We start from the raw sequence: 16,056 nt of genomic DNA, 5'->3' as shown, positions 1-16,056 counted from the left end.
CTTTCCTATCTTAGTTATTTTGTACTATGTTTGTATGTGAAGTAAGGAGTGTCACGTGAATAATAATCACAACTTAGACAATTTAGTTATGTTTGAGGGACTACCATAATTTTAAATGTTGGAATATTTTAATTCAAATGTTAAAATATGTATGACTACTTTAATTTCATGTTTCCTACATTACTTTTTTAATTTAAGCTTAAATTATATTTACACTTTTTTAATAATATGTTTTTATTAAATTTTTGCTATAAAATATTATATTTTGTTATGGTTTTAAAATATATATATATATATATATATATATATATATTAATAAAAAAGTTGATTAATCCAAATCAAACCAATTCATTGTTGATTGATTTGGTTCAGATTGCAAGATTTTTTAGTAATCCAAATCAAACTAAACAAAATTGATTAATTTAAACTTTAGTTTACCCAAAATCAAATTGGTCTATGAAGACCCTTATATAAAGATAAAAAAGTAAAAAAATAAAAAATAAAATTGTTTTTATTTACATATATATTAATAAGTGATTAGTATTTATTTTATTAAAAAAAATTATATGAATATTTTTTAAATTTTTTTTTTATTTCTAAATTTCATATTACTAAATATCACATCATTAAATATCAATAAATATTAAAACTTAATTATTAATATAAAGCCATTTGATAGAAAACCAAAATTTTATTTTTTCTTAAATTAGTGAGACTAAATGTCTCTATTCTATTTTAAAGTAGAAAGATCAAAATTATAAATTAATAAAAATAAAATCCTAAATCCTAAACCCTAAACTTAAAAAATAATAATATAAAATTATTTTAACACAAAAAGCTCTCACTTATAATACCTGCCATTTTCCCAAATTTTTTTTTATAAAAAGTTGTGTTTTAAATTATGACTTTCATTAAAATAAAAAAATTAAAAAGTAAAAGTTCTAAATAAAAAGTAGTATGCCCCATACACGACTTACCTATTTTGAATTTTCCTTTTAGATTTAAAATTACACGTGAAAGGTAAAATAGCCTCTACATCTAATTATGAAAAAGTTTAATGGTATGTTTGGATAAGGAATTTATATAGGGTAATTCATTTATTTGAAGAATTTCAAATTCCTTGAGGTGAAATGTTTTGTTTGGATGAGAAATTTACAAAGACTTTGAAATTCAAGCATTTGTGAAATTCCTTAAAATAGTAAAATTTCAAATTCTCCCAAAAATTTAACAATTTGAAATTCCTCATATTTGTTTTTCTTATTTCACCTATATATTTTATCTTATCTCTTCATTCTTTTAATTATTGAATATTCAAAAATATTTTAAAAATTATTAAATATTATCTAATATTAATTTTTAAAATTATTAAATATTTAAAAATTAGCTAATATTTATTTTTATGAAATTTAATTTAAAAATCTCAACATATAAATATATTTTTAAAATTAATTTTACCATGGTAGAACCAAATTATTATATCCATCTTAACAATTTAAAATTTAAAAATTTGAATTAATTTATCCAAAAAAAATATTTAAGAATGATAGAAATTGAAATCAAAGTAATTCAAATACTAAGAATTTAAAATTCCTTGAATTTGTAAAATCCTTCATCCAAACACACCATAATTGTTCATCCAGTAAATCCACCCAATCTTATTAAAACTTAATTAACATCTTTAGAGTTTAAATCTTGATTTAATTAAGATCTTTAGAGTAATTAAGATTTTGAATTTAAATCCAGTAACTAGTGTTTCTTAATTAAGATATTTAAAATTTCAATCTAGATTATATTGAAGAGAAAAATACTCAATTTATATAGATTTAGGAACTAAAAAATTAGTGAGTAATTATTTGTGTGAGTCTGTGCTTTGAATTTCTCCCTCACTTCACCAGTAGCACCATCTCATCATCACTCGTCACTCATTCACTCATTCCAACCCCTCAATTTTCCCGAGAAAAAAAGAAAAAACCTCGAAAATTTTCCTTTCATCCAAACACATAAACCCTATTCCTCTTCCATTCCTCTTCCATGGATCCCTCTCGCCGCGCCCCACGCGCAGTGATCGATCCCGTCCCGAAGTTCCGCCAAGTCGGGTTCTTCGCCCCGCCCGAGCGCTCCCAATCGGGTCCTCCCGACCCGACCCACTCCTCTCCCCCAATCTCCAGCTCCCTCTCTCCGGTCATGATCCCGCCGCCGCGCCACCTCTCCGACAACCTCCTCCTCCACGCCCTCCCCGCCGCCTCCCCGCTCCGCCCCGACTCCCCCGCGGCACCCGGGACCTCCTTCGACGCCGCCGATTTCTTCCCCGCGCTGCCGTCGCCCGCGCCGTCCTCCTCCTACTCCAGCAGGATCGCCGGCGAGGGAGGCTTCTTCAACGGCGCTGCCGGGAAGGTGGCGGCCTCGTCGTTCCCCCGCGGCGGATTCGACCTGACGGCGATGAAGGCAAGCGTCGTGCCGGCGAGCGAGCTGACCACGGTTTCGGTGGTGAAAGATTCGCTCGGGATTCCCGGTGAGGTTCTTTTCTGTGGCTAGGTTTTGAATTTGAAGTGGTTTTGGATGGGAAATTGTGGAGAGTATGCGTTGAATTTGGGTTTTGTCAAGCTTAGTGTGAAAGTAGGGACTTGGTTTAAGAGATTCTGTGTGTTTGGGTGAACGTTTGCAAAATTGGTTTTTGAAGTGATGTCATTTATGTTTTGATATAATTATAGAAGCAAGTTCATAGTGAAACTTAATATAAATATTTTAATCTAGTTTGAAGTTACCTAAATTTGCTTAAACTGAATATTAATTTGCCAACAGGGAACCAAATGTGTGAAAATTTACCTAAAATTAAGTTAGCTGGTATTTCAATGTGAATCCAAACGCATACTTAATTGAGCTTTTGTGTCAGTACGTGAGAAACTATGTTCTTAAAGCCTGGGCTAATAATCATCAACATTTGATTAGATAAAGAGAAAGGAAACAAAGTAGGAGGGTCAGCAGTGGAAGTGAAAGACCAATCTAGTAGTTCAAAACAGCAGAAACAAAAAACCTCAAAAGCTGAAAGACGGGCTCTTCAAGAAGCTCAACGAGCTGCAAAGGCTGCTGCAAAAGGTGTGTAGTTGTTAAATATGTCATGTGATTTGTTTAAGCTATCTGACTGAAAGTGCTTTTACCCTGGACATTTATTTGTGATTATATATGCTCATCTTATTTCTTTATGCCTATTGATACCTAATTCCCTGTCAGAACTGCTGTTAAGTGTTCATGGACTCTAATATTGTGTTCTCTAATGATCTTAACATGCCTAAAAGTGGGAGTTTATGATGTTCTTTCTTGGGTCACTTTTCTGCACTACCCGGTGTGATAATGCTAATTAGATAGCTTTAATAAAATTGTGTCACTAGCTGACGGAAATAAGGCATCTGGAACTGCGGCTTCAATGAATGCAAAATCAGCTAAAGCTGTAAAGCCTGCACAGAAAGTTGATAATGCAGCAGTTGCTGCCTCTGAAAAGAAGGGAGGTGATATCCCACCAGAAAAGGATAGAAAGAAAGATGCTCCTCAACCACGCATGCAGTATGATGACAAGAGCCGAGTGGAGAAAGCTAAACGTCGGTCTGTGGTGAAACAAACTGAAGCTAGGAACAGAGTTGAGTTGTTCAGGCATTTACCACAGTATGAACATGGGAGTCAGCTTCCAGATCTTGAAGCAAGGTTTTTCCATCTTTCTCCAGTGCACCCTGCTGTTTACAAGGTATTTACATTTTTCTGTTATTTCATCTTGTTACAATTCCATATATTTGTTGTTTGATTTGTATACTACAATTGTTATTGGGTTATAGTAATATATTTAATGTAGTATGTGTTGCCCTGAGCATTGCAATGCCAAACAGCGCTGGGAGCCAAGGTTGTAAAAATTGAGATTTTACCTAGGATTGGGAGGGGGGGGGGGGTTGAAAGATTTTAACTTGGGGATCGTAAGATCCTACATCCCTACTTGTAATACTTATATATAATACATAAGGGAATGTAGCTATGGATGAAAAAAAATGAATTAGTTTCCTGACAGTTTTTAAATTGGAAAATGAAACAAATGGAGGATAATTACATGCTCTCAACCCCTCTGAAAGCATTTTTTATCTTTTCTTTAGCTTGGTTCATTTCTTCGTAAATAAACTCCATGGCTGGATTATAATTTATATCCACCAAACATCACTTTAACTAGGGGGAAAGCACCCTTCATACAATTAAGATCATTTTTCCACAACCCCTTATCTTATCTATAACCAAGTTCTCCACAAACTTCCCATCCTTAGACTTTGCTAATTGACTAGAAGTCCATTTTCAAATGTGAACGTTCTAGTTAATGGACCCTTTTTCTCATTCCAGCATCCTTAGGTCATGTAGGAAGTAGCAAAATGAGTTAAGCCAGGTTTAATCAAGTCACCCGACTCAGCCCCTATAGTAAATTTTTATGCAATAAAGTAGTAAGACTTGTTTTACCATAGATGTAAGATGTAATCCTTCTACCACTTGCAATTATCTCTCAATAAAGTGCTATCTTTTTCTCAAAATCCTCAAGCATCAAGTCAATGCAATGAGTTGCACTAGGTGTCAAATATAGCTTAGTCCTCTTTAGCATCAACATCCCCCCAACTGCCTAGTAATTTGCTGCATTGTTTGTGCAATATAGACACTTCCCCAACCTCAACGACATCATCTAGCATCTTGAAAATTTTGTCAGCTGTCTTTCATGTTAGATGCATCAATAGACTTCAAGAAATTGTTCCAAGCCAGACTATTTACTAGAAAGTTCAATATAGTTCAACTCCTCCTATTAGTCCATCCATTTGCCATTATTGTGCATCCAGATTTCTTCCAATAAGTTCAGTGGTTCTCTAAAGAAAGATTGATCTTTTCAATATGATACTTCGAGTATTTCACCTTAATTTCATGGTAGGATGGTGAGTCAAATCCTGGACCATGTCAAGCAACCGACTCAAACATCATCTTGTATTCTTGATTGTTGGCCACATTAAAAGGGATAACATCATTGTAAAAAAGTAGAGAAATGTCCTGTCATGCTTCCTCCCTTACATCCTTCTTGAAAATCTTGTTGATTGTTATTTGAGAGCTTACCTTTCTCTTGAAAAGATTTTGATTACCACTACCAGTACCACCAATAAGACTTTTCTGATTGAGAAGCAAAGCTACTGCCTATTCCTTCCCTATCACTAGATTTTTTTTTGGATGTTTTGTTGCAATGATGTAACAATACCCAACATTTCCTTCTTATTAACACCAATATTTTTGGTTGTTCCTGCCAAATTATGCTTTCATGCTTCAAACAGTAAGCTCCTCTTGTTAACACCTTCTCACAATATTTGTACTTGACTTTCTTGCATCTCCATCAACAGTAACACATTGTTTCCATGCCACATTATTCTTCATTCCAACAACATTTTTATGTATTTTAGGTGGAGGTCCACTTGCTTCACTCTCTCCACCTTCCCCTCTTGTGCCTTCATTTGTAGACATTTTTCTCCAATTCAAAAAATTGAAATTAAACCAAAAATAGAAATAGAGGCACAACACATTTACAAGAGGCAGGGACTGCATGAATTTGGAAACCAATCAATAGAGGTCAGAGGTGTATATTTGATGAGAAGAGAAACTGAGATTTGGAAACTAGAAAAGAAAAGCAAATTGAATGAGGAATAGGAGAATATACCAGACCAACAAATTGAATGAGGGAGAGGAGATATCGAGATAGGGTAGGTTGGTCCAGTTGATGATGGTGACCAAAACAACAAAGACGTTCGCAAAAACAGATGTCCATGTTCGCATTCATGATGGCGAGGTTTGATGAGTGTCCAGCATTTGCTGAGGTTCGGGGTCACAAGGGTGAAGGTCAAGAAGGGTTCACGATTGATTAGAGGAGAAACCATGTGTGAATTGAACCACGGATAAATAAATTAAGGATTTTGACACTAGATCAGTTAGATCAAGCACTTCTTCATTTGCCCAAGCAGATCGAAATGGATTACAAATCCCTTGATTCCACACGTAAACCCGTGATCCTACCCTGATCCCACCCTAGTCTGATCACACTTGTAATAATAAGTAATAACTCTAAACACTCTTTTCGATACGTAACATCATATGGTCCAGTTCACTAATATTTGATAGTTGATGGCGAGGTTCAATGAGCGTCTAGCATTTGCCGAGGTGTGGGGTTGCAAGGGTGAGGGTCAAGAAGGGTTCGAGATTGATTAGGGGAGAAACCATGTGTGAATTGAAAAGGGGATAAATAAATTTAGGATGACATTGGGTTAGTCAGATCAGGCCCTTTTCCGTTTTTCCAAACAGATGAAAATGGATCACAAATCCCACGATTCCACGCTTAAACTCACGATCCTACCCTGATTCCACTTCAGTCTGATCACACTTGCAGTAAGAAGTAATAACTTGAACACTGTTTTCGATAGGTGACATCATATGGTCAGGTTCACTGATATTTGATAGTTGATCAAAATTAAGGAAAAAACTTGGGTATAGTTCTTTCGGTGCAGTTAATGTTGTTCTCCAATCAAAGTTGGAGTTTTAGCTCAGTATTATGTAAGTGTATTTAATGCAAGTCTCATTAATTTACATTTATGCTATTATTGAGGCAAAACTTTAACTTTGATTAGAGAACAAGACCAATTGCACCTAAGAAACTGTACCTAAGTTTTGTCCAAAAATTAAATCCTTTACTCAATAAAGAGGCATCATCTTGACCTCATGGGTTATATTTCAGATGGTATGCACAATGCAGTGCTAATCATTCCTTAGATGTCAGTACCAACCGAAGGAGGGTCAACTAAAAGAAAAATGCCAAGTACTACTTGATTTTGTCTAATAGTATAGTTTGTGTAGCTCATTTTCAAAATTTGTTGAGTGGAAGAATCTGTGCAATTTTCTTGATGCAATTATCAATTTCATTGACTGTTATAATGCACTGCATCTTAGCCTATGATCTATCTGCAACTTAAGAAGTCAAGCTGAATGACATCCAAATGAAAGTAAAGTGTGTTTAGCCATCTACATTTGCAAAATGGATGCCCCTCTGTGAGTCAATTCAGAATTGAAACTTATGGTGTTTTAGTGAATAGGATAGTGATTAGAACCTGGGTCAATGTCTTGTGACCTAGATCTTTTTAAATATTTTTCCTCAAATCTTCATGATCTTCCTTTGTGGTGTTTCAGGTGGGTTTGCAGTATCTAACTGGAGATATATCTGGTGCCAATGCTCGTTGTATTGCAATGCTTCAAGCATTTCAAGAGGCCATCAAAGACTACAAGGTTCCAGTTGAGAAGACTCTGGTGAGAGACTTAACAGCAAAAGTTAGTAGTTATGTATCATTTCTTATTGAGTGCCGACCTCTATCAATCAGCATGGGAAATGCAATTAGGTTTCTCAAAAGTCGGATAGCCAAGCTACCTTTGACCTTGTCTGAATCAGAAGCAAAAGCTTCACTCCAGTCAGATATTGAGCGTTTTATTAGTGAAAAGATTATACTTGCCGACAAGGTGATAGTGAAGCATGCTGTCACCAAAATAAGAGACGGTGATGTCCTTCTAACTTATGGGTCCTCATCAGCTGTTGAAATGATACTATTACATGCACATGAGTTGGGAAGACAGTTTCGTGTTGTGGTAGTTGACTCTCGTCCAAAGCTTAGAGGGCGACTTTTACTTCGCAGGCTTGTGGAGAAAGGTCTTAGCTGTACATATACTCATATAAATGCTGTTTCCTACATAATGCATGAAGTTACTCGAGTTTTTCTGGGTGCTTCATCAGTTTTATCTAATGGAACGGTATATTCAAGGGTAGGGACTGCATGTGTTGCAATGGTTGCTCATGCATTCCGTGTGCCTGTCATAGTATGTTGTGAGGCCTATAAATTTCATGAACGGGTACAGTTGGACTCAATTTGCTCAAATGAACTTGGTATGTAAATTTAAAAGTGGTACAAGATGAGGATTCTATTTACAGTTTATTACCAGTTTTCATTGTGTCTGTAAAAAGATTGATGTTTCTATGATGCTCTTACAGGTGATCCAGATGTCATTTCAAATGTACTGGGTAGAGAGGATGTCAACTACTTGGATGGATGGGCCAATATTGAAAATATGCAACTTTTAAATTTGATGTGAGCTTTAAAATTGATAGTTATACTGTATACCACACCAAATTGTCATTTCCTCACTCTAACATTGCTCTTCTCTTTAAATTGATGGCAGTTATGATGCAACACCTTCAGATTATGTTTCAATGATTGTCACAGATTATGGCATGGTAAGTGCTGGAATTTTAAAGAGGATTTTGTCTTGGTTGCTAAAACATGCCTAAAATGTCCCTTCAGATTTTTATTTTAGTTTGCATTGTGTCAACTAGTCTTTGGGTAGATGTATTGAGTACACAAATTCTGTCTCACTATTTTTAGGAGAATGATTTTTGAGTGAGGATAAAATACCAGTCACACTACAAAAAACCTAAAAGAATAGTACGAAAGACAACACAAATAGAAAAGTACTGTTAGAGATGTAATATGGCATGGAAACCATTTATGTGTTACCTAAAAGATTAAGCTTGTGGTATTGTTGGATCATTATATGGTATCAAAGGCTCAATTTAAGCTGTTTGCATTTGCTCACGTTAAATGCCAATGACTCGTGAGAGTAGGATCGGCATTCAACGTGCTTTGGAAAGTGGCGTTGACATAAAAAAACACACTTTTAGTGATCTAGAGTATGATGTCTACTTCTCCATTCTTCTATTCTAATAGTTGATTATGGGGGTATGTGCATTATCCAAGCATCAAGCCCAAAGGGCTCTTGTGAGGGAATATATTAAATATATAGAATAATATAAAAATATTCACGTGTCTTGCTTAATTAGATAAGCTTTGGGAATTGTTGGTTCGTCAAATACGAAGTACTTCTTGGTTTTATAATTTCCCTTTTTCCTCAAGTATATAAGAAAAAAAAAAATGTTGAAAAGAAGCAAGAGGTACATTATAATAGAGGTAAAGAACCATCCTTCTCTAAACTAGTTCAATGCTGGTAACAACTAACAACAGAACCCCTTGCCCCAGTGATATAATACATGCTTTTGTTTTTATACATTATCAATGATCAAAGGGCATTGTGTTATCCTTTCTTCACATATTCATATTTAGATCATGAATGTCTTATAAAGAAAAGATGTTTTGCTTGACATTTTTACTTTCAGGTTCCCCCCACAAGTGTGCCTGTAATTGCAAGAGAATATGGGAGAGAACAGGTCTGGATATAAATTATGCAAATGTGTACCATCTCAATTTTGTGGGCGTGCATGTTTCTGTATTATTTTCCCACCTTGGAATAATGTAATGAGCCTTTTTGTTCTGAAATTTTGGATATTTCTGTATTCACCTGTCCTAGGGAAGAGTGCCAATATTCGCCTCTCCAGGAGTATTTAGCCATGTATTCTCTCATCTGTAACAGTTCATTTTAGCCTGTTCTTCAAATTTTGGACAATTATTCGATCACAATTTTGGTTTAGAAAGTTCTAGTTGTGCTTAGGCCCATCTGTGGTTACTGACTTGCACTGTAATTATGAAAACCACTACGGATTGAAATTATCACTGAAAATCTGTTGCGTGTGATTGCTCTAATTGTTGGCAACAAGGAAAATGGGTTGCTTGATAACATTGGCCATGGAATGGAATACTTGGTTGCTTTTTTGCCATTTCATTCTTCCATTTTGCTTGCGGAGCATGCAAGCTTGCAGGGTATAATTTTAACTCACACTTTGTTTCATAATTCTAGATGAAGCTAACAGATGCAGTGGCCATAAATTGAATCACCTCAGCAGATTTAAGCTTGTGACTCTGAAAGTGACTAATTTTTTTAGTTTAGTGATCAACATTTAGACTTGCGCTCATAGGTGTTAATATTAGACTATTTTTCAGGGAAAGATCTACGTAATTTTGAATTATTCATTATAATGTATTTAAAATATACGTTCAAATAAATCTATACCATTAATATATATATATATATATATATATATATATATATATAATCGTTACCGCAGATTTAAACTGTAACTTTTTTATTGAAATAAATGTGAGAATTGGTTTCTTTATGTTAAATATAAGTCAGTTTAAAGGGTGTCCACCACTAGATGACACAACATGTAGTTCTATTTTAAATTGCAAATCTCGCAGATTCTTTTCTCGCACTTTCTGTCTCCAATCCAAACAGCCATTATTTTATGGCGTCAGAACAATCGTCATTGTAATGATCTGACAGGCTGTTAACACAAGTTATATTATTAAATGAATTGTCAATTTATTATACTTGTAAGGCTCTAATAGTTAACAGGTTGCAATTTTTTTTTATATAATCCTCGGGTATCCTCAATATAAGAGGATCCTAATATATTGTTTGGTTTAGTCGAAAAGGAGAACAAAGAAGGAAGAGAAAAGATAAAAATAAAACGTGGATCTCACCTTTTCGTTCTTCTCGTTTTATGCAAAAACAATTCTCATTTAATAGTGAGAGAGAGAGCAACTTAAAATGATTTAAAGACAAAATTATCCGAATTTGTTATACGTCTTTTTCTTTTATTTGGAATATGTCATTTTATATACATATTTTCTTTCTTTTTCTTTTTATACAGTCAAACAATTTATAAAACTCTTACTTTCTACTCATCTTTTATTTATTTATTTTCTTTCTTTTGGGTTTCCCCCCCAAACAAAATATCATAAATCTTCATTGGAAAGGCAGAATTTGGGAAGTGATTTTCCGCCACAACCTGGCCTTTTATTTGGATGGAAAGAAAAAAATGAATGAAAAAAATAAATTAGACAAAGAAAACAGACGAGAAAATTGTTAATTTATTAATTGAAAGTCAATTTTCCCTCTTTTCTTTTAGAAAAAATCCAACAAAAAAATGTATCATTATTTATATTCCCCCCCCCCCCCCCCCCCTATCTATCTTCTTAACTAGACATTACATAAGAGAAGCTAACTAGGTCATGAACAATGATACCAATCTTCATGAATGGATTTATCCTCCCTGGGACGTTTACTTCCTCTTGTTAGTTAATAGCTAAAAAATGTTTCTTTTAGTTGCAGCCTTCTCTTTTGGAAGTCTGGCCTTCCAATATACCAAGTTAGCAATAAAAAATCGATATTAAAAAAACCCAACATCTTGAAACATCGTAGACTCATCTCATCGCTCAATTTGGACAATCAATATGCACGAAACATGAATATTCATTAATAGAATGAAAATACAGTAAATAATAGAAAAGAAAATTAAACCTGTATACACGTTTAATAACTTTGTTCATACATCCATGTAAGTTGTAACCTTGTATGTATTAAAGTTGATACAAATGTTCATGTTCCTCAATTTTGAAGTAAATAGATCACTATATGGTTACTCATTCATTTCCTCTTATGATATCAGCTTTACCATAAACTGGAGTAACAATTCCAAGAATCACAAAGCCACCCAAAATGACAATCAAAATGCCTAAGGAATTGACCAGAAGTGCCTCATTGGAATAGCGTGATATGATCTTGTTGACCTGAAGGAATGTAACTTTTTCCAAAATACCAGTAGTAGCTGTGGCTATAGTCAAGGCATAGATATAGATCCCAAAGAACACGTGCCATGGCAATAAGGCTGCTCTACTATTTCTTGACCCTCCAGGGTACCAAAATGTTGCAAACCCAGCACCCCACTAATTAACATTGTAACAAACAATTAATTAGATACATGGAAATGATGGAATCCAAAGTCACAAGTAGAAATAGAACAAGTTGTAATATCAAGTGTAAACTACAAAGATATTAGATACCTGGATGGTGAATAGGAAAATGCATGCAAGGCCTAACCATGAATGCAGGCTGTAGAAGTTGTCAATGCCCTTGTCAATGTGAAACTTCCAAGCAGCCCAGATACCAATTAAGCTCAAAATGAGTGCGATAAACTGTAATGCGAGATGAACTGATTTTTTGAGGCTTTTAGTTCCAGATAAGGTCTTGTATGCAAGCATCGCTGCACATTGTCATAATAAAAATGTTAAAAGAAATTAGTTCTAGCATGAAAGTACTCAAACAATCAACGGATAGTAAGAAATAAGATTGCATGGAATTTATGACAAGTTCATTTGCTGAGAAATTATATTTTCATAAAAAGTTGTTATGAGCATCATGAAGGTACCAGCCACCAGTTCACCTTTGCTGTCTCTTACAATCTTACCAGAATAAGGACCAACTGTTTTAAGAGTTTGTTTGAATATAATCTTAAAAGAGCTTGAGAGCTTCTTTAGTGAAAATATAGAGCTTTTTCCAGTAGAGAAGCTCTCATAAGCTCTTCTAAACTTGTATCTAAACACACTCAAATTCTAATTTGACTTCTGCTGTTTCCTTTTGGGTTAGAGGTGGCTCTACTAGTCCTAGGGATTCACATACCAAAAGTAATTAAGATAAAAGATGGGAAAAATGTTTTTGTCTATTTTTCTCAGGTGTCACAATGAAGAGGAATGTTATATAGATATAAAGTAGGGCCCTCACGCTGCCATGTAAAATACACCACTCAGCACTACAATAATATGACACAATGGGGATAAGTTATCCAACATGCTGCGTAGTTGAAAGGACAATAATGAATATCAATTCATATTGTTCTGCTATTCAGATTAAGACAGGATTCATAAATGAGATAAACAAATATTAGATCTTATTTGAGCATAATGAATTGTTTTGTTCTCTTTAGAGGACCTAGAACAGTTTCATACAAACTGGAAACTTAAAAATTAAATGATATCAGGCTCAGATACTCCAAAAACGACAAAGTATTGTGCCATGCCCTTATCAGATACCAATTTGTACAATACTCCTAGATACGTATCAAAGAGTATCCTCAGATTTATTTAAAGAAATTTTATTGATTTATATGTTTGGTATACAACTTAAAGACTCTGAAAAAGACTACAATTACATACGGCTCTATCTTTTCCTTTGTATCCTTAAAGCTATAGTAAATAGTAGGCAATTATATAGAACCAAAACCCCTTGATGCTTTTTGTGACATTCTAACTTGAACCAGGGAAAAATACGAACATTGCAACATGTCTATAGGAGAAAGAACATATTTTGATATGGGCAGTGGAAAAAGATAATTATGATAACGAGTATTATTACTGTAAATTATGATCATCATCTTCTAATATTATTATGCATAATGAGAAATTATCAACATCTATAAATATTGGTCATCCATGGAAAGTACTTTTTAAATTTATGTTAACATATCTAGGCCATATTATATGTTGAAATTTTTTAGAATTTGCCTTGTCAATGTCATATTGTACCCATGTTCTACCATAAACCATAGAAAATTGTCTCGCCTCCTAGAACACCCTAAACCATAGAAAACATTGTGAATCAACAATCATGAACACTACAAATCAAAGGCCAAAAGAGTTTTTTTCTCATCATGGGTTACATTACAATACATAAAGACAGAGACACCCTGATTTCACCTTACATCAAAGATCTAACAAAAATTCTTCAGTGCAACTGAACCATGACCACAGCAATTTTCAGAGCGATGCTGATATGCACATAAGGAATTACATATCCATTTCCTCTAGAAATATTACATATATAAATAGAAAAGAACATTTACCTTCACCATTGATTAGAACAAGCCCAATCACCATCAACACCGGATGAACCTACATTGCAAAAACAAAAAAAAATAAAATTAAAACAACACAAGCGGTCCAAATGCACTTGCTCACATAATGCTGAAATTGCAAAAAAAAAAAAAAAAAAAAAAACAAACAAACATGAAATTTTTTTATACAAAAACTAAAATTGCCAAAAGAAATAGTCAACAATAATGAATTCACAATCCATGAAACACTCAAAATCCTTCTACCCTTCTTGCCAAAAACCAAAAACATGAAATTCCCCAAAAGAGAAAAAAAAAATAGATTGAGAAAAGAAGGCATACCCATGACCCCAAAATGAAAAGTAATGTTAGTGAAGAGAGAGAATTACATTAAAAATGAGATCTTTGTTATCAGAAACGAGAGCAAGGCCTCCCCTGAAATGGAGGGCCCACGTCAGGACAAGAACTGCGATGATCACGCCCACCGCTCTCACCGCCGTGAAGATCGGAAACCTCACCACCGGCGGAGTTGCCATTCTTACCTTTCTAGAGAGAGAAAATGGAAGAGAGAGAGAGAGACAGAGAGAGAGTAATGAGAGGGAAATGAGAGAAAACGCAAAAGCATATAAACTAAGAAAATGGGTCAGCTTTGCACAGTTAGTCCAGTTTCTTCCCACACCAGAAAGAAACTATTTTTTCACTTCCCACGTTAAAATTAATCTTCATCTCCTGTGTGTGAATTATGATGAGATCTAGACAACATCATGCTAGGTATGATTTTATAAAACAAAAAAAAATGTATGATTTTATAATTAAGATTGATTTTTTTTTTCTTTTGAGAGAAATTAAGATTGAGTTTTATTGTCGTTTTTTTCTTAAATATAATTTTTAGGCTATAGTAAAATTTTCTCCCTTATTTTATTTTTTATTTAATTTAATTTACTACATCTTAAATTTTTTTACCTCATTTCCTAAAAAAAATTAAAAATTGAAAAATTCATCAAATTAATTAAGTCAACAAATTAAAAGTCAAACTGATTAATTATTAATTCAATCATAAGACTCAATCTTTATTAATTTTTTTTTAAAAAACAAATTCATGTCATATATATTAACATGGTTATAAATTTCAATAAATTTTAATCATAAGTTACTAGAAAATATAAAATTTTAAATAATCAATTTTTTTTAGTTCAATTTCTATATTATTCAAAATTATCTTTATCTTTATTTTATATGAAGAAATATATGGAAAAGTTGCATATTGAATTTTATAAATTAATAAAATTAAAAATATAAATAATATATATATATAATATTTGTAATTGATGTTATAAAATAATATATATAATATATGCATTTGTATAATATTATTAAATATAATTTAAAATTAATAATATATTATAAAAATTATTTGAGATGCTCATACTTCAAATAAATGTGTTGATATAATTGTTGGTGCAATGATTAAATAAGGCTCTTAACATTTATAGGAGCATGGATTCGGTTTCCATGTGGTGTCCATTCTTTTATTAATAAAGCTCGCTGTGTCTGAAAAATTTCAACCTGACCCATAGGTGGTTTGAACTTCTGTTTGAAAATCTCGTCAGTTAAAGAATGCCTGGAGACCAAACTAAACCCTAACCAACAATTTTTTAAAAAGTTTGAAGGAGTCACCATCGATATTTTATTCAAAACATCAAAAAAATAAAAAAGGTTTTTAAAAATCAATAATGGCCTTAACATTTAGAATTGGGTTCGTCTACTGCATGGCTTGAGAGTGACACACTTACAAAAATAATCAAGAAAAATATTATCCTAACCCCAAAATATGACAATCTCACCTCAATGAAGGATCTCAAACCCATCTCATTATGCAATGTAGCTTACAAGATCTTGTCCAAGGTCCTCTCTAATAGACTTGAACCTTTTCTTCCTAAATGTATATTAGAGGAGTAATCAACCTTTATGGAGAAGAGATCTATACTACACAATGTTCTTGTAGCCATAGAGACTATCCACCACATGAAATGAAAAAAACATGGCACAAGAGGAGTTTTTCACACAAGATTGGTATCTCAAAAGCATTTGATAGGGTCGATTGGGGTTAGATCCACTCTGTCTATAAAAAAATTGGGATTTGTAGACTTATGGATCAAGTGGATGTCAATGTGTGTGGAATTTGTAGAGTATAAAATCCTACTCAACAATGACAAAATCGGCCCAATCAAACCATGGAAGGGCCTTAGACAAGGTAAACTTTTCTCACCATACCTCTTCTTCCTCAGAGTTGAGGGCCTATTTGCTTTCATCAAGAAGGTAGAAGCAAAAGGTGATATCCACAG

At 33.6% G+C, this 16,056-nt stretch overlaps 2 protein-coding genes across 2 annotated transcripts; one reads left to right on the top strand and one right to left on the bottom strand.

The window, feature by feature from the left end:
* Positions 1-1,859: 1,859 nt before the first annotated feature.
* On the top strand, positions 1,860-9,760 carry LOC109788658 (uncharacterized). Its single transcript, XM_020347435.3, has 7 exons — positions 1,860-2,512; positions 2,950-3,096; positions 3,390-3,739; positions 7,234-7,978; positions 8,084-8,180; positions 8,272-8,326; positions 9,263-9,760. The coding sequence occupies exons 1-7, from the start codon at positions 2,032-2,034 to the stop codon at positions 9,323-9,325; spliced, it is 1,938 nt and encodes a 645-aa protein (XP_020203024.1). The 5' UTR covers positions 1,860-2,031; the 3' UTR covers positions 9,326-9,760.
* Positions 9,761-11,325: 1,565 nt separating this feature from the next.
* On the bottom strand, positions 11,326-14,450 carry CYB-1 (cytochrome B561-1). The gene is made up of 4 exons (XM_020347434.3): positions 14,101-14,450; positions 13,724-13,772; positions 11,889-12,088; positions 11,326-11,771 (listed from the first exon to the last, which is right to left on the bottom strand). Exons 1-4 carry the CDS (start codon positions 14,245-14,247, stop codon positions 11,469-11,471), a joined length of 699 nt encoding a protein of 232 aa, XP_020203023.1. The 5' UTR covers positions 14,248-14,450; the 3' UTR covers positions 11,326-11,468.
* Between the last annotated feature and the right edge of the window lie 1,606 nt (positions 14,451-16,056).

This window comes from Cajanus cajan, chromosome 2, assembly GCF_000230855.2.
Source record: "Cajanus cajan strain Asha chromosome 2, NIPB_CcT2T_4, whole genome shotgun sequence".
Lineage (NCBI taxonomy): Eukaryota > Viridiplantae > Streptophyta > Magnoliopsida > Fabales > Fabaceae > Cajanus > Cajanus cajan.
Note: the sequence above shows the minus strand (reverse complement) of the source record. Positions and strands in the feature narration are given on the sequence as shown.